Source organism: Orycteropus afer, unplaced genomic scaffold (genome assembly GCF_000298275.1).
Source record: "Orycteropus afer afer isolate SDZICR_OR568_19922 unplaced genomic scaffold, OryAfe1.0 scaffold00041, whole genome shotgun sequence".
Taxonomy (NCBI): domain Eukaryota; kingdom Metazoa; phylum Chordata; class Mammalia; order Tubulidentata; family Orycteropodidae; genus Orycteropus; species Orycteropus afer.
Window position 1 is genome coordinate 9,224,543 of NW_006921628.1, and position 26,473 is coordinate 9,251,015.

The 26,473-nt window shown below is 36.8% G+C and overlaps 1 protein-coding gene across 1 annotated transcript in view; it reads right to left on the reverse strand.

The window, feature by feature from the left end:
• Positions 1-26,473, reverse strand: part of CFAP20DC (CFAP20 domain containing) — a 506,982-nt gene that overhangs the window by 128,665 nt on the left and 351,844 nt on the right. Inside the window, exons 8-12 of the mRNA XM_042780469.1 lie at positions 19,333-19,469; positions 18,485-18,647; positions 11,714-11,827; positions 10,309-10,419; positions 7,454-7,788 (exon numbers count right to left, since the gene is read on the reverse strand). Of these exons, the coding sequence (XP_042636403.1) occupies positions 7,454-7,788; positions 10,309-10,419; positions 11,714-11,827; positions 18,485-18,647; positions 19,333-19,469 (860 nt within the window). The remainder of the gene's footprint in view (positions 1-7,453; positions 7,789-10,308; positions 10,420-11,713; positions 11,828-18,484; positions 18,648-19,332; positions 19,470-26,473) is intronic.

Genomic DNA, 26,473 nt, shown 5'->3' on the forward strand with positions numbered 1-26,473 from the left:
ATTTGAATAATAGTCATATTAATGGGTCTTCCTTGTAGGCATATGGATATTATCCTATCACTGACAGCATTGTACTTCAGGACAGATCCTGAAACATCCTTTGTGATGATGAATGCCACATCATTCCTCTTCAAACTGTCATTCCCGGCATAATAGATCACATAGTTGTCTGATTCAAAATCCCAAATATAGAGAATCAGAATTTATATTTTAATAACATACACATAAGAATCCCCTGGGTATCTTCATAAACTGTAGATTCTGATTCAACATATCTGGGGTGGAAATGCAAATTCTTAGCAGGAAAATGAAATGAATCAGTAGGAATCCCTGGGTAGAACATAAGTACTGAACAAGTTAACAGGCCAATTAACTGTGATGTTCCATGAATTCATGACTCTAAACCTCTAAATGAAGGAACCAAATTCCATGAGGTTTTTGGTTTGTACATATGCAGCGTGAGGCTACCAGTATTGAACATTTTAATTAAAGATTCTATAAAAGAAACCTTATCAAAAGGGGGTAAATGTAGAACAGAATTTCAAATTATCATAGACTCCAGACTTTCGGGAACCAAGAGGGCAGGAAAAACCACTGAAACTACTGCCCTGAGATAATCTTTAAAACTTACACCAAAAATAGCTCCTGAAGTCTTTTTAAAACCAAACAAGAGTTTAACTTAACTAGTAAAAAATGTCTGCCATTAGAATTATACTCTTTTAATAACTATCTGTAATGGGACCAAAGTGACAGCAGCAACTTGAAACATTATATAGGAACTGTAGGGGATAGTGAATTTACGTTAAACGGGAAAGGAACAACTCAGAAAAGGAGGGTGAGAATGTGTCACTAAATTGTACATGAGAATCCACTGAACTAGTGTATATTCTCAAGAACAACAACAAAACAAAATTTAAAAACACTCTGTTAGCACAGTGCCTAAGGCATTTCACTGCTAACCAGAAGGCTGGCAGTTCAAACTCACCAGCCACTCCTCGTAAGGAAGATTGGGCAATCTACTTCCATAGCAATACTGCCTTGGAAACCCAAGGAGGGGTCACTATGAGTCAGATATGACTTGACGGCAGTGAGTTTGGATACAGAAAATAACTAAAGAATCTGGACAGGGTACCAAAGACTTGCTTACCTTAGCTACTCTGTTGTTATGTGCTGTTGAGTCAATTCTGACTCAAAGCAACTCTGTAGCACAGAGTAGAATATCCCCACAGAGCTTGGCTGCTAAGTATAGGGTTGGTAGTAAGTTATTTACTAAGAGTAGTGCACTGGCAAAACCCTATCTCATTCTTCAGTAATGTTTCTCCCTCTTTTATAAGGTACAGGTAATGTTTACTGATTTCACATATACAATTCATTTGGTGCCAAGAAGCTTTTGGATTAATTTTTTTCTATGTAACTTTTATGAATTCATTATAAGCATGAAAAGTTAAGTTATCATGATTTGAATGAAAAACATCTTTTTCCCCTTTGGTTTGTCATCTAGCTACCGAAAACCTGTACAGCAATTGAATACAATTTGTCAGAGTAGTAAAGAAATTGTCATGCCATTTTGGCATTCCAATCATCTGTTCATCTGTTTCACAAAAGAACAAATACAAAATGCTTCTGATTTAACTTAAATATTTTTTTAAAATCTCCAAATTTCCAAATCTCTTGAACCATTTTGTCTTCTGGGCTCAGAAACATTTGTTTGTTTAATAATCAATCATGCCCCAGTGCCAGAAACATCAATAGAATTCGCCTGATTAACTGTAGCACAGCATATGCACGTGGAAGATGAGAATGATTTCCCCAAGGAGGCAGCACTTCCTCTGCTGAACATTTCTTAAAAGGACATGCAGATGGCCATTTGGACAATAATTTCTGGATGTACAAAATGGATTGCTCTTGGCTGGGCTGTAATTTTGAAAAGATCACTTTAATGACTCTTGAGGGCTACCCACTTGGAGCAGATGGGACCCAAGCTCTTTGAATTGCAACTTTAATGTGAGTGAATCAGGACAGAAGAATTCTGTTTTAACCTTTGCCCAGTCTTCCTTCCATGGAGTGGCTGGTGGATTTGAACCATCAGCCCTCTTGTTAGCAGTCAAATGCTGTAGACACTAGGCCACCAGAACTCCTTTTATAAAAGTAAATAAAACCAAAACACCAAACTCACTGCCCTCGAGTTGTTTCCAACTCATAGCGACCCCTCCCTGGATTTCCAAGGTGGTATCTCTATGGAAGTAGATTGCCCAGTCTTCCTTCCAAGGAGTGGCTGGTGGGTTTAAACCACCAGCTTTCTGATTAGCAGTCAAATGCCTTAGGCACTATGCCACCAGAGATCATATTTATTTATATTCTGATTTTTAATTCAATCCATCATGGAAAAAGTTTTATGTTACATTCTTAGGGAGCTCTGGTGGTGTAGTGCCTAAGGCATTTGACTGATAACCAGAAGCCTGATGGTTCAAACCCACTAGCCACTCCTCAGTAGGAAAACTGGGCAAACTACTTCCGTAGAGATACTGCTTTGGAAACCCAAGGAGGGGATGCTATAAGTTGGATTTGACTCGATGGCAGAGAGTTTGGTTTCTTTTTTCATTATATTCTTAAAAATTCTAGAACAAAATACAGCTGGCAATATTCCACACACAGTTTTGGTGGCTGTTTTTAATTTGTAATTGAGATTGAGCTAAGAGGAGTTTTTATCTTTGGTCAAGATTTTAGTGATTAAATGTGTGAATTAAGAGCACCTTTTAGTTGGATAACATACTAGTACAAAGTGTAATATAGGTAAGCTTTTGTTATCAACCAAAGAGCACAATTATTTGCATAAATATAGCTAAAGATATCAGCTAGTCTGTCATAACAGAATGAAAAAATAATTTATTTGATGATAATAAGATTGACAATTTAAATATATTTTAATTATCTTCACTAACCACCATGCAAAAGAATTATTTCTACTTCTACGTCTTGAATTTTATAGGAAACTTTTAAAATAATATAGTCCCCTCTGGCTGGTAAAGATAATTGATAGTGGTGTCCTGTAATGCATTTTACTAGTTTGTAAGCAAGTAAAATGAAAGGGGAGATACGACTGTTTCTAACAGTACCTATCACATAGGCACGTGTGCTACCAAAAATGGTTGGGTAAATTATCTTTGTAAATCTCTCTACTTGTACATAATGATGCTTTACAGACAAATCATAGGACAAGTTACAGGGACTGTGTGGGAACAGGCAAATGTCACCATGTAAATATTTGGGGTAAATGATGAGATTCCTCTGTCTCAAGATAAAAACATATTTTTCCTGCAAGTTACATTTCATGCTTTTTAAATAATTACACTTTAAAGATATCCTGTAAAAACTATCACAATTATATTTATCTGAAAAATGCTTACTTTTTAAATAAAAAGTAGTAGAACATCAAATTTTAAGTTGATAAGAATTTAGTAAATCTTTTTCTACCTGCCTGTAACAATGAAAATCATCATAGGAACCAGGGGCCTGTGACTTTTTCAGAGAAGAACAGAGCTTCAGTAGATAACAATAAAGTCATATAGATGTAGAGTCTAAAAGGATTATTCATAAAGAATAAATATTAAATATGCTTGGAGGTTTACAGAGTATGTTACATTTCCATATATAATATATAGGAATAAAAATGCAAGGCAATATAATCAAAACAAAAGCCTTCCATTCCTTCCAATACATAATATGACAATTCAATGTGTTTAAAGGCTACACAGAAAGATAAGCAGCCTCATGTGGAGTAAATATCCTTTCTATGTGCGTATGTAAGAATGTGTAACAAAGCAATTAAAAATCATTAGTCAAGTACATAGGAATGAGTGGCTAATGGGATATTCCAGATATATATACTATCAGGAAAAAAAATTTTAAAATGAAATGGCTTAGCTACTGATGGTTGAAATTACCTTGAAAAAACAAAACCAGGAAAGCTGAGGGTCAGGGCTGAAAAGATCCTTTTAATCCTTTGTTCATAAATTTGTCCTTCCCAGGTCTCCCGAGTTATATAGAGAGAAGAACTGGAAACTTACTAGCTAATTTGAACAGTCTAGGCAGTTAGTACACATAATTCATGTCCAAATATGGGTAATTTTTTTGGCTCAAATGTTCCAATTTGGACTGTGAGATAAGACAAATTACCTGGCCTTACAAGTATCTACTTCAGTGTGTGCTACATGGCTGGAGTTTGGAAAAAATGACAGTACTTCTAGATGAAAAATTAAATTAGAGGACTGGTAAAATATTAATATAGAGCTAACTGTTTCAAGTTGCAAACCAGATGCATAAATGGGAAGCTTTATTGGAAATAATAGCATAAAAGTACAAAGTAGAGACAATAACAGTAATGTGTGTTCTTTGTTTGTTTTCCTTCAGATGTTGCAATAGCATGAAAGGCACTGTTTTAATAGCTTTCCTAAGATAATTTGTTTTACATGGTAGTCTTGATTTTACAGGTCACCACAAAACATATTTCCATAGTATGCTTTTCAAACAAGAAGTACAACTTCAAAATTAATTGGGTACTAGGAATATATGGCTCCCTAGAGAATAAAATATAGTATATAGCAAGGACTAGGATAAAAGCATATACAAAAAATTCATAAATTCAATATTCTTTGATTCTTCTATCACATTAACGAAGATATCAGATGTAAATTGATTATTACCAACTTAAATTACAAAGACAACATATCACTGAGAGCTTATTTTAATTAGCCTTTAGTACTGAATCTATACTTTTCTTCTAACTCTCATAATAATATGATTTGAAGTTGCTTAGTTTACATGCTACTGAGTACATCTAATTTTCCTTTAAAAATACTCAGTGGTCTAACATCAAATAAAGTCTTTTAATTACAAGTTATAAATTTCAAGCCTAATAAGATAAGTAATGTAATTATAACTCATTCAACCACCATTATTTAGAATATGACATTGTGTTTTCCTTAAACACAATTATATTACTCTAAGGATATAATGCAACCAATGCAAGGATGCCTCAACTGATTATATTGATTTTTCTTAACAAATTATATGTAAATAAACATTTAAATATGTAATGCAATTTCCCATTGACTTACAAAATTAATAAATGGAAAATGTAATCCTACAGGGAAAAATTACCAAAAATACACAATACTCACTGCCATCAAGTCAGATCTGACTCATAGTGACGCCTCCTTGGCTTTCCGAGGCAATGTCACTAAGGAAGTAGATTGCCCACCCTTCCTTCCGAGGAGTGGCTGGTGGGTTTGAACCTCCAGCCTTCTAGTTAGCAGTCAAATGGCTTAGGCACTACGCTACCAGAGCTCCCAAAACACGCAATAGGAAAAAAAAAAAAAAATTGGTAAAGAAGGGATCATTACAAATTCCAGAACTTGTTTAAATATAACCTGGCATTTTTGTTGGTCTTACTTTTGTACCTTGATTTGTATCTCTTTAGTTTCTCTAACAGCAAACTCCAAAGCCTGCATAACATGGTAAGGCTTCTGCCCTTCTTTCTGTGGGCCTCTTTTAGCAGGCTTTGACTAGAGATGGCCCAGAGCAGGCGTTAGCAATGAGATGGTCTCCCACCGATTCTAGCCATATGCCAATGTTATTTTGATGGGCAAGGCACAAGGGAGAGTATAAAGCTATGCCAGTGAGGGATTGGGTAACACATGATAAATCTGTTTTGAATTTCATGTAGTTGGTAATAAACATTGATGGATGTCAGAAGTAGAGTAGCTATTAGCAGAAGAAAGCACATAAAGTGGTGCTAAATTCAAATACTCAGAACTAGAATCATCACTTTCCTATGAAGTTCTGCTTCTTCTCAAGGCTTATCATTCACATAGATGAAAGAGGTACTTCCTCATATGGTATTAATTAAACAGCAGTCTCCCCATAATACATCCCTCATAGCTTTTCCAGAGAATTACTATTTCCCACCTGTCATGAAGTTTCTACCATTAGAGTAATACTTTGAAGTTAGGTAAGAATGATGGTACTGTGCGCATGGGAAGGAGATAGGACTATGCAATTAATAAAATAGTATGAACTTATTTACCAGATTAGTCTATTTATACGATAGAAGAATTGATGGCTGGCTGCTTGCAAGCTTTTAAGACCCCATCTGCTGCTACTCAATATAGTAGGATGTAGACCACTGTGTTTGTGGACTACGTTATGCCTACTGATTTGATGCTCCCCATGACTACGGTCCTGAGGCCCCAGGTCCAATGACTCATTCCCTCAAGGTGTCTGGTTATGGCTAAGAAGTTGTCATAACTTTGCCCCCTGTATGCTCTACTATATTCATGGACATACTTACAGCACATATAAATATATATGTAGAAATACTCTCTGCCAAACCTACATATGTTTGTGGCCACCTAAGGTGTAACTATTGGTCTCTCCCCTTCCAAAGCAAGGAACAGTTAGTTAAGATAATCAAAGAAAAATAGCAACCTGAGATATTCTTAACCAGCTCTGAAGGATGGTCTTAAGCTTTTGGACTCTCTAGTTCTCACTCTCAAAATGACTGATCAGTTAAAGTTATTAGGAAAAAAAAGTTTTGTAACCATACATACAAACAGTTTTCTAATTTTTCTTTACTTTCTATACATTAATGATTTGTATAATTTTACCAAATCAAAACATGACTGTAATTTGTTTCTTTGAAAGAATTATTTTTTTCCCAAGAAAATATGAATGCCCATTATTAAAGAATAAAGCTAAAGAAATTCCACACATATCATATCAAATGGGAAAAAGCTACCATAATGTACTAAGTTACAAAAAATATTTCAGAACTATATTTGATTTAATTTTTTTTGAATTTAACTCATTTATAAGATATATTTGTACTCTAAATAGTTCCAAAACAGATAACCTTCTGCAAAGCAAGTCCCAACACTAATCCATGATTCATTATTGAAACTTTAATTGGCACAATTCTTGAAATTCTGAGACCATATGGAAAATAATGAGTCCTAATAGGTCTAAGGTAAAAAGATGGCAGGGGAGTAAGGAAGCCAGAAAACCATCAATTCAGAATGTTTAGCAACTGCAACAAAATTTCCCCATGGATTTAGAACGTGTTCTCAAGGTTTTACTGGTCTTGCACTCATTTAACTAAACTAAACAGATTATTTCTCATTCTGTGAGGCAAAGACTAAAATGAAAAACAAAGAACAGACTAAAAACTAGTTTCCATAATTAAAAATGAAATTGGCTGACTGTTAATAAAAAAGCAGCAATTTCGAGTTACCATAACAACCTGATGCAACTGTTGACTGACACAGAAATACTGCATTTTTATAAATAGCAGATTTCCCCTTATCCCCCAACCCCTTCATTTCAACTGGTTTTAGTGCTCATTGAAGCTAATGGAACAACTGTTCTTTAAAACAACTTGACACATCAAGCAGTGTACCTCTTCGCTGCCGTCATCACTGCAAAAATCATCCTCCAATTGGGCACCTCTACTTGTTCCACTGTTGTCCTCTTTTAGATCCAAAATAAATGGGCATTCCTCTGGAGACATACTCTGAGTCTTTCCATGAGGTGCTGACCGTGGTCTGGATGAAAAAGTGAAAACGTTCTGTGGAACAATGTGGGTTTCCTCTGCTTGATGGCTGTGTTCACTTTCCTTGCTGACTTCTCCCCACAGGTATGAAGTGTTGCAAGAGACATCATCCAGAAGTAAAGACTGTCTGCTAGATTCCAAATTGGGAATGTGATCATAATTGTCAGGAAATATCCACTCATCTGACATTTGGAAGAGATGACAAAATTAGTGGTATTCCATGAAAGTGCTATTTAGGCAGTTAACGTAAAACTTCTTGCTGAAATATTTATCAAATAATGCAAAAGCCAATGAAAGCTATTTATCTACTATCCTGTTACTTGTTAAACATGTAATTCATGGATCAGTGCCTATAGCTATGGGCAATTCATTTTCACTTCTTTTCCATCTGAGTAGAAACACTGGCCAGGAATTTGTAAGACTGAAATAATTATCACCTGTTTTACAGCACAGTTTTATAGCACAGTTTTATTAATTAGACATTTCAGTGGGGGAGAATCTTCCAAATTTAAAAGGGTTTGAGTTACTATTATCTCTTTTTAACTTCAGAGAACAGAGCATTTAACAAGTTTCTGTAAACAAAATATCTGGTCCCTGTTTGCACTGCAAATCACAGAGGGTAGGAAATCATAAAAAGGTTGACAGTCTTTTTCTTCTCCATTGTACTTACTGATTCAAAACAATTTAAAGACTAAACTGAGTAGACTTTCCAAATAATTGCAAATCCACAGCAATAACTGTTAATCTGACTAGTGAATTCTGCAGAGTGGAAAAAGAACTTTATGTTTAATTTTAGGAGAGAATGTTTTCACATGAATTATTATTATTATTATTTTGGTATAACACAATTTGTTTCTTTAAAAATACTGTACACTACTCCAGGGATAGGTTTTTACAAAAAATTTTCAAAATTCTAATCATTTTAACAACATTGAGATAGAGTTTATAACCCTGCTTACTTTCTTCTTTAGAATGATAGCAGAAAAAAGTTAAACATTTTCTTAACTTTGTCTATTTATTCTTGAAATTTACTTTTTTCTTTTTCTGAAAGGTTTCAGTGGTGAAAATCTTGCAAGAATCTGTGTTTTACAGAACCATAATTTGGACATGGTAATTTTATACTTAACTCTTGAGTCCTGTTACAGTTACATTTATGATCACAATAAAAGTAACCAAGAAAGATCTAAGATTTGGTAACTTGAAAGCATACTTAAGAAAGAAAAAAAAAATGAGTGTTAATAACACTGAGGGCACAAATAAAATGTTTTTCAATTTTATTAAACTGTTTCTTTAACCTAAGGTTATTATTATATAATAAAGCTGCCTATTTTAAAAAAGGCAACACGTATACTTCTTACAGAAAGTCCATTAGGAACAAGGTTTTGTTTTGTGTTTTGAGGGGTAGAGTCTGTAGGAAAATGGCCAAGGGCAGGATGAATCTACTTCATCTGACCACCTTCTCAGGGGATATAAATAATCTTGACTCAGTGTTTCTGTAGGCCAGTAACATGAACAGATTCAGTGGACTTGGCCCAGTATACTGTTCTATTTTGGGCCTTATCTGGTGCTAGACACATAGGAAGTGATCTGTAAAGACAGTAAACCAACCCATTGTCATCAAGTCGACTGCAACTCAGAGCGACTCCACAATCTGTATGGAAGCACACTGCTTCATCTTTCTCACATGGAGAAAGATGGGTTCAAATAGCCAGCCTTTTGGTTAGCAGCCCAATGCTTTAACCGCCGCATCACCAGGGCTGCTTGTAAACACTGTAGGTGCTCTATAAATGTTGGAAAAACTAAACCCAATGTGTTACATTATATACATTGCTGTGGGAAGAAAATTGAAGAAAGTTACTGGAAATCTTCATTATGCAGTTAAACAACTTTGTATGACCTATTACAACATATTATTAAACATATTATTAAACATTAAACCTATTAAAGGTATTATTAACTGTGAAAAAGTCAAAGTAAAAGGAGTGTTTTACACCAAACTAACTTGAATTATCTCACTACCACATGCTTTTTTGAAATTTGTCATTTCACCTTAAGTATTTCCATATCAATTGTAATGAATAATTCGGTGAGTTTTCTTAGGAAAATATGTAAATTACTGTGTAATCACAATATTGCAGCAAACAAGATAAATGCAAGAATGATCACCTAAACATCTAATTAGTTTTTCTACACAGTCAGATTTATGCTAGAGACACTAATTGCACCTAACATTTTAATGAAGGTTTCAACATTGCATAAATAAGACTGACAAAGTACAAACAATTTTCATTTATTTTCCTTTTTCCCTTCCTCAAAAACAATTTGCCTTTGTAAAAGTACCACACATCTGCAAGGCAAGATATGTTGATGGGCTCAATGCTCCACACCCCAAGCACTTCCACTATAAAGAAGACTGGAGAAATGCAATAGATAATCTTTGGGGAGGGTGACAATGTCATGTGAAAACTTAAAAAGTTCTAAAATTTCATCTCAAAGAGGACAACTGGTGCATTACAACTTGAAAATAAAAATAATCTTTCATCTATTAAAGTTTGGTATAAAATTGAGGTTCAAAGAATATTTATAAAAAATTATTTTAACAAATGACTCAATTCCAACTTTTCATAATGTCTGGAGTTGAAATACTTAACATATTTTTATTTTATTAATTATTAACAAGATGCTATAATAATGATGCCAACCTGCTGGATCAGGAGACTGGGGCCCTGGAGTGCTGGGGTTCAATGTCTCTTCTCTTTGTTGGGACATAGTTGTTGCTTTATCTTCATTCTTGCTATTTCCTGAAGGACCACCTTTATTGGAATAAATATTGTCCACTATATTACTTCTTTTGATATTTATAAAAGTTATTAATTTTTGAAGAATAAAATTAATGTGATATATTTTTCTACTTGATTACTTAAAATCAAATTAGAGGTAATCATATGGATTACACACTTTTTTTTCTCCTTTTCAGTAGAATGTTTTAAAGATGAACTCAATTTTTATACAGGTTCAGCATATAATTCTGATATTTGCATGGGGACATTTTAAAGTTAAGTTTTATAATATATAATAAAAGGAATTCCAAAATCCACGTAAGTTTTAAATGATCTTGTAGTTTTTTTCATTTGGTTCCATATAAAATGGAGTATATGTTTTCCTTAAGTTACAATTCTTGCTAAATTATGACTCTTTAAACTTAGGTCTCTTCTTCAATACCTGTATGAAAATGGGTACAGAATTACTGCAGAATTAATTATTTTATTTAGTATTTTATAAAAACCACATCAAACCTAGCAGGCAGAATTTCAGCCTAGCCAATAATCCTACATTTTTGAGATATTATGCTAAGACTATATATGCTTTAATTGCATTATTCAAATGAATAACTTTGTCACCTATATCTGTTTAATGCTTTACTGCTTGCAAAGAGTTCAAAATTTAACCTATATTGTATCAATGACAAAGAGTCCATAGGAGAGGCAGTGAATGTAAATACAATCTGGAAAGGGGCCCAATTTAAAAAGAGGAGATTTAAATGAAACATGATAATTTCTAATAGTCAAATTCAATTTTAGTGAAGTCTGCAGGCAGCAGCTTACTCTACCACCTTCGGGTCATTTTTTTTAAAGCAATAATTTAAGCTTATTTCAAAAACCTCACTTACTTAGTGGTTTAAAAAACAAAACAAAAAGCCTGTTGCTGTTGAGTCAATTTCAACTCACAGAGACCCTATAGTGTAGAACTTCCCTATAGGGTTTCCAAGGCTATAAATCTTTACAGAAGCAGACTGCCACATCTTTCTCCTGTGGAGCAGCTGGTAGATTCAAACTGCCAGTCTTTTGGTTAACAGTCTAGGGCTTAACCACTGCACCACCAGAGCTACTCATTTCTACAGCACTGTCTATTTAATACGGCAAATCTCTGCTAGGGTTGTGGAACAATTCTTTTGCAGAAAATCTGATTTCCATAATCTCTATAGAACAGACATTTATATTATAAATGAATTGGTTCATAATCCTTTGAAATTTTCAACCTGCAGAGAGAAATTCTGTTGCCCTGAATAATATACAGACATAACATAGTACTGAATTAGTACCATACCACTGGGTGTCTCTGTCCTTTCCCTGCTGGTGCTTTTTAGCCTCAATCTTCTTCTGTTATTCTTATCTGCCGATGGTTCTTGAGGGGGATGCGGATGCAAAATATGTAGACTGGCTGGTACATTTTCATATCAAACAACAAAGAGCCAAAATAAAAGCACTGTATGGTTTAAACTAAGCAAATATAATAATTATAGCTATCATGAGAATATTCATGTATCATTTTGATGTAACATAAAACTGTATATCAAAAACAAGTCCTTCACAGAAAATAGATGTTTACTGTCATTTCAATATTAGGATCATATCAGGCTTTCAAAATTACTGATACATTTTTTCATGTAATATAATTTGATTAACATTAATCAGGCAATATGCTATGTTAAAAAATATAAAAATTAAATTCACAGTCAATACAGGAAAATTACTTCTTTTTTCATAAGAGGACATGTAGGAATGATTCAACAAGAGCTTATAGGGCAGTGTCTAAGAAAACCTGGAGAACTGAGGTCAAATCTGGAGAAGAATTATGAAGTAAAATTTAATTCTGGAATAATATTAATAGCAGCTAATATTTATTGAATGTTTAACTGCTTGGTGCAATACCACGTGCTTGACTAGTTTTCCTTATTAATGCTCCCAATGACCCGTTGGGTCAGCTACACCAACTATTAGTGTCAGTAGTAATGGTATCCCTATTTTACATATGAGGAAACTGAGGCTCACACAATTTAAAGAAACTTGATAAAGGCCTCATAAACAGTAATTTGTAGAGTTAGGCCTGGATATCTATGGATACTCATTTCCTGATTTCAGTTTTATATTCCATGAGGATATTATCATTAATTTTTAAATCAAAATAAAATGGACTCAAATGTTCCCTTTTTCTACTTTCACATGAGTCAGGTAAGAAGAGAAAAACTTACAGGGAGGTGTAAGCCTTGGGCTCTTGTTTCAATTCTTTCCCATGATTAGCCAAAAAAAAAAACCCTCACTGCCATTGAGTTGATTCTGACTTGCACCAACTCCCACTGGGTTTCTGAGGCTATACATCTTTATGGAAGTAGATTGCCCCAAATTCCTTCCATGGAGTGGATGGTGGGTTTGAACTGGGGACCTTCTGGTTAGCAACCAAATTCCTTATCTACTATACCAGCAGAGCTCCTTAACGATTATATACTGTAAATCACTTTTTAGTCTTGAACTTTGAATCTGTAAAATGGGACAAAAGTACTTCCCTAACGCACAGGATTGTTTTGCATATCGAATGAATACAAAACACTTTACAAATGGAAGGGATAAATTAAAAAATAAAGTTAAGAAAATTACAAATGCACATGGAGTTTCCAAAATATAACAACAATGGAATGCTATTCTATTTTCTCGTATTACTGTTGTTTTTAGGTGCTGGTGAGTCAGCTCTGAATCACAGCGACCCTATGTACAGAAGAATGAAACAGTCCTGCCCCAGCCTCACAATTCTTGCTATACCTGAGCCCATCATTGCAGCTAGTGTGTCAATCCATCTCATTGAGGGCCTTCCCCTTCTTCGTTGACCCTCCACTTTACCAAGCATGATATCCTTCTCCAAGGAATGGTCCTTTCTGACAACATGACCAAAGTGGGTCAAACAAAGTCTGGTCATTCTTACTTCCAAGGAGCATTATAGATGAACTTTTAGGATAGATTTGTTTGTTCTTTTGGCAGTCCATGGTACCTTCAGTATTCTTTGCCAATACCACAATTCAAAAGCATCAACTCTTCTTTGGTCTTTTTTGTTCACTGTCCAGCTCTCACATGCGTATGAGGTGAGTGAAAAGACTATGGCTTGTTGTTGTAGTTAGGTTTGCGTGTCAACTTACACCTGGTTGAGTGGCTGGGCAGGTGGATGTAGCATTCCCCATGATGAGACTGGTAATGAACTCCATGGTGGAATCTACTGTGAGCAGCTGAGGAGCTTGCCCCAAGATGTGGTCTGCTTCCTGTATATAAGGAGAAGCCTTGGGAAATGGTCTCTAGCTTACGGCACGCTTCTGCATGTAGCCGCGTCGTTGTTCAGCAGCCTGCCATGCTCTACTGACCTTAGGACTTCCAATGGACTTGAATTAATGGCCTGCCATGTGGTTTGGTAACAGCGGGACTGTGCCTTTTTACTTGTCAACCTTGGGTTTGTCAGCCTCAGAAGCCAGCACCTGAGTGAAGAGAATCCTCCAGCTTCAGTGGGTCAGGAGCAGAAGGCAGAGCTGCAATCCAAGGTTGAGGGGCATTCACACAGCCCCAGAGCCTGGCACTTTAAAATTGGACTTCTAGCCTCCTGAACTGTAAGAGAATAAACTCCTGTTTGTTAAGGCTATCCCATTTGTGGTATATTCTTGTCAGAGTGGCACTAGGTAACCAAAACACTTGGGTTGGGAGCAACTTAGTCTTCAAGGAGACATCTTTGCTCCTAAGCACTTGAAAGAGGACTTCTTTTTCCCAAAAATTTTTTATTGTGACTTGGGTGAAAGTTTACAGAGCAAATTCATTTTCCATACAGCAATTCACATATGCATTGTCTCATGACTGCAATTTCCCACAATGCAACAGCTCTCTTCCCACTTCTTCCCCACAGTAATCTCTTCCCTGTGTCCTTCCCTCCCCATGCACTCCTGCCCCTCCCTCCCCCGCCAGCTGTCTCCCTATGCATACATAGCCCTTCTACTCTCCCATGACTGATCTCTCCAAGGAGTGTATCTATCTAATGTGAATGTTCAGCTTACATGCCTGTCTTTTGTTTGGCTGGAAGCCACAGGAGTAGGTTCAATTCCAGACCTCAAAGGCTGCTAGGGGCCATAGCCTCAGGAGGTCCAGCAGGCTCTATCAGACCAGCAAACCTGGTCCTAAAGAGGTCTTTTGCAGCAGATTTGCCCAGTGCAATACATTGTTTGATGTCTTGACTGCTGCTTCCACTGTTGCTGATTGTGGAAACAAGTAATATGAAATTTTTGACTTCAATCTTTTCTCCATTTACTGTGATGATGCTTATTGGTCCAGTTGCGAGGATTTTTGTTTTATTTATGTTGAGATGTAATCCATACTGCAACCTGTAGCCTTTAATCTTCATCAGTAAGTGCTTCAAGTCATTCTCACTTTCAGCAAAGTTGTGTCATCTGCATATTGCAGGCAGTTAATGAGTCTTCTTCCAATCCTGATGCCACATTTTTCATATAATTCAGTTTATAGTATTATTTGCTCAGCATTCAGATTGAGTAAGTATGGTAAAAGGATACAACGTCGAGACACTCCCTTCCTGATTTTAAACCATGCAGTATCCCCTTGTTCTGTTCGAACAACAACCTCCTGGTCTATGTACAGGCTCCTCATGAGCACAGTTAAGTGTTCTGGAATTCCCAATCCTCTCAATGTTGTCCACAATTTGTTATGATCCATGCAATCAAATGCTTTTGTCTGGACAGTCAATAAAACACAAGTAATTTTTTTTTTTTTTTTTTGGTATTCTGTGCTTCCAGCCAAGATCATCTGACATCAGCAATGATATCCCTCGTTCCATGTCCTCTTCTCAATCCAGCTTGCAGTTTTGGAACTTCTCTGTCAATATACTACTGCAACCGTTTTTGAATTATCTTCAGCAAGATTTTACTTGTGTGTGATGTTAATGATATTGTTTGATAAATACCCACATTCTATGGGATCACCTTTCTTTGGAATGGGTACAAATATGGATCTTTTCCAGTCAGTTGGTCAGATAGCTCATAGCCCAGTGAGAGCCTCCAGTGGGGCATCCATTTCTTGAAACATCTCAGTTGCTATTATGTCAGTTCTTGAAGCCTTGTTCTTTGCCAGTTCCTTCAGTGGAGCTTCGACTTCTTCCTTCAGTACCACTGGTTCTTGATCATATGTCATGTCCTGCAATTGATGATGAAAACCAAACCAAACTCACTGCCGTCAAGCTGATCCTGACTCATAGTGACCCCTCCTTGGGTTTCCGAGCTGGTATCTCTACAAAAGTAGATTGCACAGTCATCCTTCTAAGGAGTGGTTGGTGGGTTTGAACCTACAGACTTCTGTTTAGCAGTCAAATGCCTTAGTTACTATGCCACCAGAGCTTCTGGATGAACATCAACCAATTGTTTTTGGTACAATGACTCTGTGCATTCCTTCCATCTTCTTTTGATATTTCCGGCATCATTCAACATTTTGCCCATAGAGTCTTTAAACACTGAAACTCGAGGCTTGAATTTTTTCTTCAGTTCTTTCAGTTTGAGAAACGTGGAGCATGTTCTTCCCTTTGGTTTTCTAACTTCATGCTGAACATTTTGTTATAATTATTTATTCTGTCTTCTCCAGCTGCTCTTTGAAATCTTCTGTTCAGCTCTTTTATCCTGTCAATTCTTCTTCTAGCCAAGATCCATCTGATAACAGCAATGATATCCCTCATTCCATGTCCTCTTCTCAATCCAGCTTGCAGTTTTGGAACTTCTCTGTCAATATATTGCTGCAACTGTTTTTGAATTATCTTCAGCAAGATTTTACTTGTATGTGATGTTAATGATATTGTTTGCTTTAGTTACTCTCCATTCAAGAGCAAATTTCACAGTCTCTTCTGATGTCTGTTTTGGCCTTTTCTTCCTTTCTTGTCTTTTTAATGACCTCTTGCTTCCTTCATGGATGATATTCTAGATGTCATCCCATAATTCCTCCGGTTTTCGGTCATTGGTGTTCAATGCATCAAATATATTCTTTAGATGGTCTCTAAATTCAAGAGGGATGTAATCAAGGTCATATTTTGGCTCTTGCAGACTTGCTTTAATTATCTTCAACTTCAACTTGAACTTTCACATGAGCAGTTGATATTCTGTTCTACAGTCAGCTCCTGGCCTTGTTTTGGGTGAATATATTGAGCTTCTCCATCACCTCTTGTTGCAGATGTAGCTGATCAGATTCCTATTTACTCCATCTGGTAAGGCCCATGTGTATAGCCGTCGTTTATGTTCTTGGAAAAAGGTATTTACAATGAGTAAGTTGTTGGTCTTGCAAAATTCTATCATGTGATCTCCAGCACTATTTCTGTCATCAAGGCCATATTTTCCAACTACTGGTGATTCTTCTTTATTTCCAACTTTTGCATTCTAATTACCAGTGATAATCAACACATTTTGACTGCATGTTCGGTCCATCTCAGACTGCAGAAGTTGGTAAGAATCTTCAATTTCCTCATCTTTGGCTTTGGTGATTGGTGCATAAATTTGAATGGTAGTAGTATTAACTGGTCTTCCCTGTAGGTGTATAGATATTATCCTAACACTGACAGCATTGTACTTCAGGATAGATCTTGAAACATTCTTTGTGATGATGAATGCCACACCATTCCTCTTAAATTTCTCATTCCTGGCATAGATCATATGGTTGTCTGATTCAAAATGGCTAAAACCAGTTCATTTCAGCTCACTAATGCCTAGGATATTGATCTTTATGTGCTCCATTTAATTTATGACAACTTCCAATTTTCCTAGATTCATTACTTTATACATTCCATGTTCCAATTATTAATGGATATTTGCAGCTGTTTCTTTTCATTTTGAGTTTACTACATCAGGAATTACAAGTCCCAAAATCTTCACTCCATCCACATTATTAAGGTTGGCTCTACTCTGTGGAGGGAGCTCTTCCTCAGTCATATTTTGAGTGCCTTCTGACTCAAGGGTCTCATCTTCCGGCACTGTATTGGAAAATGTTTCAGCGCTATTCATAAATGTTTCCAATAACATATCAGACAGTGTTTCACTACAACTCATAAGGTTTCCACTGGCTAATTCTTTGAGAAATGGATGGCCCTTTTCTTATTCCAAGTCTGTCCTAGTCTGGAAACTCCACTGCAACTTGTCCACCATGAGTGACCCTGCTGATATTCGAAATACCAGTGGCATAGCCTTCAGCCTCACAGCAACACACAAGCCACCACAGTATGAAAGCTGGCAGATGAGTGGTGGCTTTTTTCATAGGTCATTAGAAAAAATAAAAACACAGGGTATATTCTGGTTACCTAGTGCCACTCTGACAAGAATATACCACAAATGGGATGGCCCTAACAAACAGGAGTTTATTCTCTTACAATTTTGAAGCTTTAAGTTAAAGTTCCAAGTGCCAGGCTCTAGGGGCTAAGTGAAAGCCCCTCAGCCTTGGGCTTCAGCTCTGCCTCCAGCTCCCGGCCCAATGAAACTAGAGGTGTTTCTTTACTCAGACAGCTGCTGGCTGCTGAGGCTGAGAAGCCCAGGATTGACAAGCAAAAAGGCACAGTCCCAATGTCACCAAACCACATGGCAGGCCATTAATTTAAGTCTATTGTAACTCAAGGTCGGCTGAGTATGGCAGGCTGCTGAACAATGACACGGCTACATGCAGGGTCCAAGTGTGCCATAGGCCAGAGACCATTCTCCAAGGCTTCTCTTTATATATAGGAAGCAGACCATATCCCTATGGCAGCTATACAGCTTCTCACAGTAGATTTCAACATGGAGATGATTACCAGTCTCATCATGGGCAATACTACATCCAGCTGCCCAGCCATTCAACCAGGCCCAGCCAAAGTGACACACAAACTGAACTACCACAGGGTACTTCAGCAATTTAAAATAACTGAGTAGATAGAATGTTAAGTAACAGAAGGTAACATATTAAGTGATTACTCTTTGGACTTGAGTTCTGATCTAGTTTAACAAAAACACTTCTATTTTTTTTAGCTATCAAATCTTTATGCAGTATTCTTTCTTACCATGAGTAGGTAAAATCTGTTTTATTTGGCGAATGTTTTCTTTATCTCCTTGATCCTCAGACTCAGATATTAGTAAAGTAGACACGTCGACACTGCTAACACACTTCTCTATAGTTGACTGCAGGCAGGATCTGTTATTTTTGGACCCAATGGATCTCATTGTCTATAAGAAAGAAGAATTAATTTATACATTTTAAAATATAGAAGTTGCCTTTATTTTCTATAAAATCTATGCAGGAAAAATAATCTTTGGATAAATAAAGAGTGAGTGGGAAAAAAGGTGGAGAAAATGAGAAGGTTAAAAGTGATAAAGATAGAAATTATGGTAGAAAAGGAGAAAGAAATGGAAAGAGCAAAATAACATGAGATGAAATAGAAGACAAGCAAGTCTCCCAGACACAGAAATTAAAATGTGCTCATTTTCTACACTCTACCATTAGTAGGTAAAAGGTGAATTAAAATTACAGCTATATGTCAGAAATTCAGAAGAAATTAAAAATAAAACACATAACACTTGGGATCTGTTCATCACAAGGTGTCTGTTAATGATCCAACTCCCTTTTGAAGGAGACAGCAAAGTGTGCTCACATATATTTGCCTATAAGTTTTGTGAACATATTCAATGAAAAGAATACTCTAAAATGTTAATTATGCTGATATGACAAAAAAGAAACAGTTTCAATGTTTTTTAAAATCTAGAATTTCTGTTCCAAGTTTATTCAAGCCTTCTGCTTGTGGCATGCAGATTCTCTCTCTCTTTTTTCCTACATTGTAAAAAAATAAAACAAAAAAATTTTTCCTTACTATGCCACTCATATTTAGATAAAGCCTCCAAACCTTGCTCCTACCTCACTGGATATCCTCATGTTATTCCTTCTGCCAGATAGTGGAGGTGGTCCAAGAACTTTGGATCCAAAAGCAATATGACAAACATCTTGATTTTTATTGTTCCGCACACTGCCTGCTCCTTGGTTAATGAATTGATCTATTTTGTTAAAGGAAAGTAAAAACAGTCTGTTAATAGACAAAATGACAAACACCATGTTGCAATATTTCTGAAAGTACAGTCTAGGGATCATATAATCTGAATCACCACTGGACACTTTTTTTTTTTTTTAAATATAGGTATTAGGGATCCATATTAAATTGATCAGATTTATAGCATTAAAATCTTAGGGTAGGAGAGGGAAGACAGAAATACACACTTTTAACAAGTTTTCCCAAGTGATTCTTATGCTCCTTGTCATTTGAGAACCATTGCCACAAATGTCTTCCTTAAAAAAATAAAAACAAATTTTAAGAAATATATCATTTTTTTTCCTCTTTAAGAAAATTATTTAAATAAAATTATTCAACTCAATTCAACAAATACTTGGTTGAGGACTTTCTCAGACACTTCCTTGAAGCACTCAAAATGGATAAAATATATTGTGTGCCCTCAGGGAGTCTAGAGGGAGGTAATAAGATAAATAAATAAGCAACTAAAACATAAAGCAGACCAGTGGGAATTAAGAGTAAGTGGCCTTTTGACTAAACCTTGAATGAATGGTAAGATTTCAAAGAGAGATGTAGGGTGCCCAAGGCAGAAGAAAGTGCCTGAGAAAGTATGGAAGAAGGAAAGGGAATGCTTGGGGAATAATGAAATGACCAGATTAGCTGAAAGAAAGGGCTAGCGTTGTATAGAAAAGAGTCATAAAATGCTAAGAGCATTCTAAATTTGGTGGGCAATAGAGAATCACTGAAGGTATTGTGGACAAAAAGTACATACTGGTATCACCTTGAGGATAAGGCAAGTATGCTCACCTAAACCATGCCTCCTTTTCCTTCTGGATACATGGTTAAATTACATTTTCCACACTCCCCTGAAGTTATATGGGCCATGTGACTGAGTTCTGGCTAAGGGAGAATGAGATGTGGATGTGAGTAGTATAAGCCACTTTCTGGCTCCTAAAACCTCCTGCATAACCCCCCAACCCAGAGTTCTTCCATCATGTTCCAATAAGATGTGGAACATCCTGTTGAGGCCTTTAAGGTGACCAGGGGAGTCAGCAGGTGAGTCTAGGTCTCTGAATGACTACATGGAAGGCTGCCCAAGGAATTCCTCACTGTACTAGAATCATGAGGCTGTTATTGTGGTTAGCCTCCCCTGACTGATGAAGAAGTGATGCTGATGGCCCTTAACCACACAAAGCACTACCCACTACCTAGGAAGCCTTATGTTGAGCCCCGCTTGCAAGAAAATATTAGGGTATTTTAAATATTAGGATGTTGGCACTGATGTTATTGTTGTTAGGTGCCTTCGAGTCAGCTCCAACTCACAATGACCCTACGCACAGCAGCACTTAACACTGCCCAGTCCTGTGCCAGTCTCACAATCCTTGCTATACCTGAGTCCATTGTTGCAGCCACTGTGTCACTCCATCTTCTTGAGGGCCTTCCCCTTCTTCACTAACTCTCCACTTCAAGCATGATATCCTTCTCCAGGGAATGACCAAAGTAGGTGAGATGAAGTCTGGCCACTCTTGTCTCCAAGAAGCATTCTGGATGCACATCTTCCAGGATAGAACTGTTAGTCCTTTTAGCAGTCCATAGTACTCATGGCATTCTTGTCTAACACCACAACTCAAAAGCATCAACTTTTCTTTGGTCTTCCTTGTTCACTGTCCAGCTCAGATGTGAATAAGGCAATTGAAAATAACATGGCTTGGATTAGAATCACCTTAGTCTTCAAGGAGACATCTTTGCTCTTCATCACTTGAAAGAGGTCTTTTGCAGTAGAATTTGCCCAACGTGATATGTCATCTGATGTCTTGACTGCTGCTTCCATTGGTGTTGATTATAGAACCAAGTAATATGAAGTCCTTGGCAACTTCAACCTTTTTTTCTTCCATCGTGAAGGTATTTATTGGACAAGTTGTGAGGATTTTTGGTTTCTTTATATTGAGGTGTAATTGATACTGCATACTGTAGTCTTTAATCTTCATCAGTAAGGGCTTTAAGTCATCCTCACTTTCAGCAAGCAAAGTTGTGTCGTCTATGTATGGCAGGTTGTTAATGAGTCTTTCTCCAATTCTGATGCCATGTCCTTCTTCATATAATCCAGCTTCTTGGATTATTTGCTCAGCATACAAACTGATTGAATATGGTGAAAGTATACAACCCTGATGCACTCCCTTCTTGATTTTAAACCATGCAGTATCCCCTTGTTCTGTTAGAATGATAGCCTCTTGATCTATGTTCATGAGTACCATCAAGTGTTCTAGAATTCTCATTCTTCTCAATGTTATCCATAATTTGGTATGATCCACACAATCAAATGCTTTTGCATAGTCAATAAAACACAAGTAAACATCCTTCTTATATTCTTTGTTCTCAGCTAAGATCCATCTGACATCAGTAATGGTATCTCTTGATTCATGTCCTCTTCTGAATCCAGATTGTATTTCTGGAAGTTCTCTGTCAATATACTGCTGCAATAATTTTTGAATTATCTTCAGTAAGATTTTACTTTGATGATATTGTTCGATAATTTCCACATTCTTTGGAATGCATACAAATATGGATCTCTTCCAGTCAGTTGGCCAGGTAACTGTCTTCCAAATCTCTTGGCATAGCCGAGTGAGTGCCTCCAGTGGGGCATCCATTTGTTAAAACATCTCAGTGGGTATTCAGTCAATTCCTGGAGCCTTGTTCTTCACCAATTCTTTCAGTGCAGCTTCAACTTCGTTCTTCATATTATTGTTTCTTGATCATATGTCACCTCCTGAAATGGACATAAATTAACCAATTCTTTTTGGTACAGTGACTCTGGGTATTTCTTCCATCTTCTTTTGATGTTTCCTGAGTCATTCAATATATTGCCCATCGAATCTTTCAATATTGCAATTCAAGGCTTAAATTTCCTCTTCAGTTCTTTCAGCTTGAGAAATGCCAAGCATGTTCTTCCCTTTTGGTTGTCTAACTCCAGGCCTTTGCACATTTCATTATAATAATTCACTTTGTCTTCTTGCGCTGCTTCTTGAAATCTGTTCAGCTCTTTTATCTTGTCATTTCTTCCTTTAGCTACTCTCTGCTTAAGGGCAAGTTTCAAAGTCTCTCTTGACATGCATTTAGGTCTGTTTTTCCTTTCTTATCTTTTTAATGACCTCTTGCTTTCTTTATGGTTGATGTTCTTGACGTCATCCCACAATTCCTCTGGTTTTCAGTCACTGGTGTTCAATATACTAAATCTATTCTTCAGATGTTCTCTAAATTCAGGAGGGATATTACCAAAGTCATATTTTGGCTCTCATGGACTTGTTTTAACTGTCTTCAACTTATAGTTGAACTTGCACATGAGCAGTTGATAATCTGTTCCACAATCAGTTCCTGGCCTTGTTTTGGTTGAAGATACTGAACTTCTCCATTTCCTCTTGCCACAGATGCAGTTAATCTGATTCCTGTGTATTACATCTGGCAAAATCCATGTGTATAGCCATTGTTTATGTTGTTGAAAAAGGTATTTGCAATGAGTAAGTCATTGGTCTTGCAACATTCTATCATGTGATCTCCAACGTTAGTTTTATCACTAAGGCCATATTTTCCAACTACTAGTGATTCTTCTTTGTTTCCAACTTTTGCATTCTAGTTACCAGTGATAATCAATACACTTTGATTGAATGTTCAGTCAATTTCAGACTGCAGAAGTTGGTAGAAATCTTTAATTTCCTCATCGTTGGCTTTGGTGATTGGTGCATAAATTTGAATACTAGTAGTATTAACAAGTCTTCCTTGTATGTGTATGGATATTATACTATCACTGGCAGCATTGTACTTCAGGACAGATCTTGAAACAGTCATTGTGATGGTAAAAGGCACACCATTCCTCTTCCATTTGTCATTTCTGGCGTAGTAGATCATGTGGTTGTCTGATTCAAAATGGCCCAAACCAGTCCATTTTAGCTCACTTATGCCTAGGATATTGATCTTTATGTGTTTCATTTCGTTTTTGACAACTTCTAATTTTCCTAGATTCATTACTTCATACATTTCATGTTCCAATTATTAATGGATGTTTGCAGCTGTTTCTTCTCATTTTGAGTCATGCCGTATCAGCCAATGGAGATCCTGAAAGTTTTACTCCATCCATATCATTAAGGTTTTCTCTACCCTGAGGAGTCAGCTCTTCCCCAGTCATATTTTGAGTGCCTTCTGACCTGATGGGCTCATCCTTCTGACACTGTATGAGACAATGTTTCATGGCTTTTCATAAAGTTTTCCAGTATTATATCAGACAGTGTTTCACTGCGATTCATAAGGTTTTCACTGGCTAATTCTTTGAGAAGTGTATGGCCTCTTCTTTCTTCCGAGTCTGTCTTCGTTTGGAAGCTCTGCTGAAACCTGTCCACCGTGGGTAACCCTGCTGGTATTTTGCAATGCTGGTAGCATAGTCTCCATCCTCACAGCAACATGCAAGCCACCACCGGATGACAAACTGACAGATAAGTTCATCTCTCTTAGTTGTTCCTAACTGCTCTGCTAGCTTCCCCGCCTATCTGGTGGCCCTGGTTTAACTAAAGCCACCCCAGAAACCCTGAACCATAAGCCTACCCACCTGTCTGGGGGCCTGGCTTTGATAAAGTCCACGTTCCAAAGTCATGGGCATGTATAAACTAGTGGGTACTTCCTGTCTGACCCATTCCCCTGAAAACATTCCTATACCTAGTTGGTCCCATTAACCTCTGCTGAAGAGCTGGGATTTTATACATGACATAATTAAAAAACACTTCTTAAGCACTAGCATGAGAAAAGGCAGACAAACTGATGATATTACACAATGCAATTAATGTGGGTATATGTGCACGAATGTGTGAATATTTTTCTGTTTGTGACAGATGAAGGTGAATTGATGGGAGGGGCTAGATTATTGAATTGAACTGAAAGAATTTTTGCTAGACAGAAGACCTGAGGTGATGGTGAAGTGGTGAAGAGATATACTATGCCAATTTTCTTCAAATTCCTGAAACCCGATCAGGTAAAAGAAAAAGTCCATTTGACCAAACCTAATGAGTAGAATTCACATGAAGGAAGATTTAGTCCAGCATAAAGAACTTCTGTAATTAAAGTACGTCCAGTTGTTGAATTTTCTGCTCAAGTAAAGGTCTGGATAACTATTCTGGATACTACTAAGAAGATTCAGACATCAGACGACTCCCTACCACATATCTCTACTCTAGTCCTCTCTTCTGAGTTCAGTCCTTGTATCAGTGCCTTCTTAACAATTCTTCTTGGATGTCTCAAAGACACTTCAAACTCAACACTGTCAAGCTGAGACACCTAGTTTAATGAATGGCATTAAAATCCATTCAGTTTTAAAAGTCAGAACCTATGAGTCATTCTCAACACATCCCTCTCCATGCCCTCCATATTTAATCCATGTCCTTGCTCTCTATCTCCTCCATCACCACTTAAATCCAAGTGACCAAAACCCCTTTCCTGGATGACCACAAAGCCTGTCAAGTGACTAAGTTCACTCTGGCTCTTCATCCCAGAATGAATCCAAATGCAGCCAGAGTGGTATTATAGAAACATAAATCATTAACTTTCCATTACTTAAAACTCTTCAACAGCTTCCCAGTGCCATCAGGTTTTAAGTGAAAGCCCTTAAAATGGCCTACAGAAACCTGCATATACTGGCTTCAATGTATATCTTATACCCCTCAGTTTCTGCCCTCACAACAGACTTTCTCAAGTCTCCCAATCTGCCTACCCTATCATTTATTTATACATGCTGTTTCTCATGGCTAGAAGGCTCTTCCTTTCCCTTTTACCCTTTAGGTCTCAGTTAATATATTACTTCCTCCAACATGTCTTCCCTTACCTCCCTGACTGAATTTCCCCAATATAGGCATTCCCATCACCCTTCCCTCATAAAACTTGTCAGAATCACAGTTTTACATGTGTTTATGGGATTCTCTGATTAATCTGTGTCCTTCAGTGTATCAGTAGATACAAATTTGGTGGCCTACTTTTATCATCCCTGAATCCCCAGCACTTAGCCCAGTGCCTGGCACAAAGCAGGCATGTAATAGATGTTTATTTTGGAAAAGGAATTCATTAATGAAATGAATCAGAATGGAAATTTGTTTGAATTACTAAAATATTTCTAACTGTGATTAAAATTCCATTCTAAGAAAAATCCACTTGAGGGTGGGTGGGTCAAGGAGGAAGTCTGGACATGATTGCACAGCTTCCAGGTTGTGGAGAGATGAGAACAAAGACTCAACAATCACTAAGACTGATATTTACATGAATGGCGAAGGTCTCAACAACGGCATCACAATTAGATGCCTATTCAAGTTACATTGGAAATTTCCCCATTTCCAGATAGGCTTGGCTCTGTGTGGACTCTTTATTCCCCCATCCCACCCTCCAAGCTGAATTTATAAATACCAACCTGCAGTCAACAAAACACCATTAATCTCTCTGGATTGATAACAGAAAGAAATGACATTCAAATTTCAGGCCAGTTAGAAAAATCTCAGATTCATCATTTGTACTTTTAGTGACCAAGTAGAACAAACCCTAGGCTATTGGTTCTCTTCTCAAATGTGCATTTTCCCAGAAAGAAATACCCTCTGAGGGTACTGAAGGGCTCTATTGGATGGGAATGAGACTACATGGGAATTCAGTACGAGAACAGGAAACTTTTTTTCCCCTTCCAATCTTGGAATCCATTCAACTTATGGGCATATTTTGTTCAACATCTTACAGGGACAATTTCCTTGACTTCCACTTCCCCATCATATTCTTTAACTACATCGAGGTTCTTATCACTCAATTCTGTTGTTTTGAATAGAAAAGGCTATTTATTCAGTACAGTATTTACCCCCATCTCATGAGCCCAGCGTAGCACATAGTAGACAATGAATGAATCTTATCAAAATCGCTGATAATAACAAAGATTAAAAAGAAGTTTTTTTTTTTTTTTTTTGAGGGGAGGGATTATTT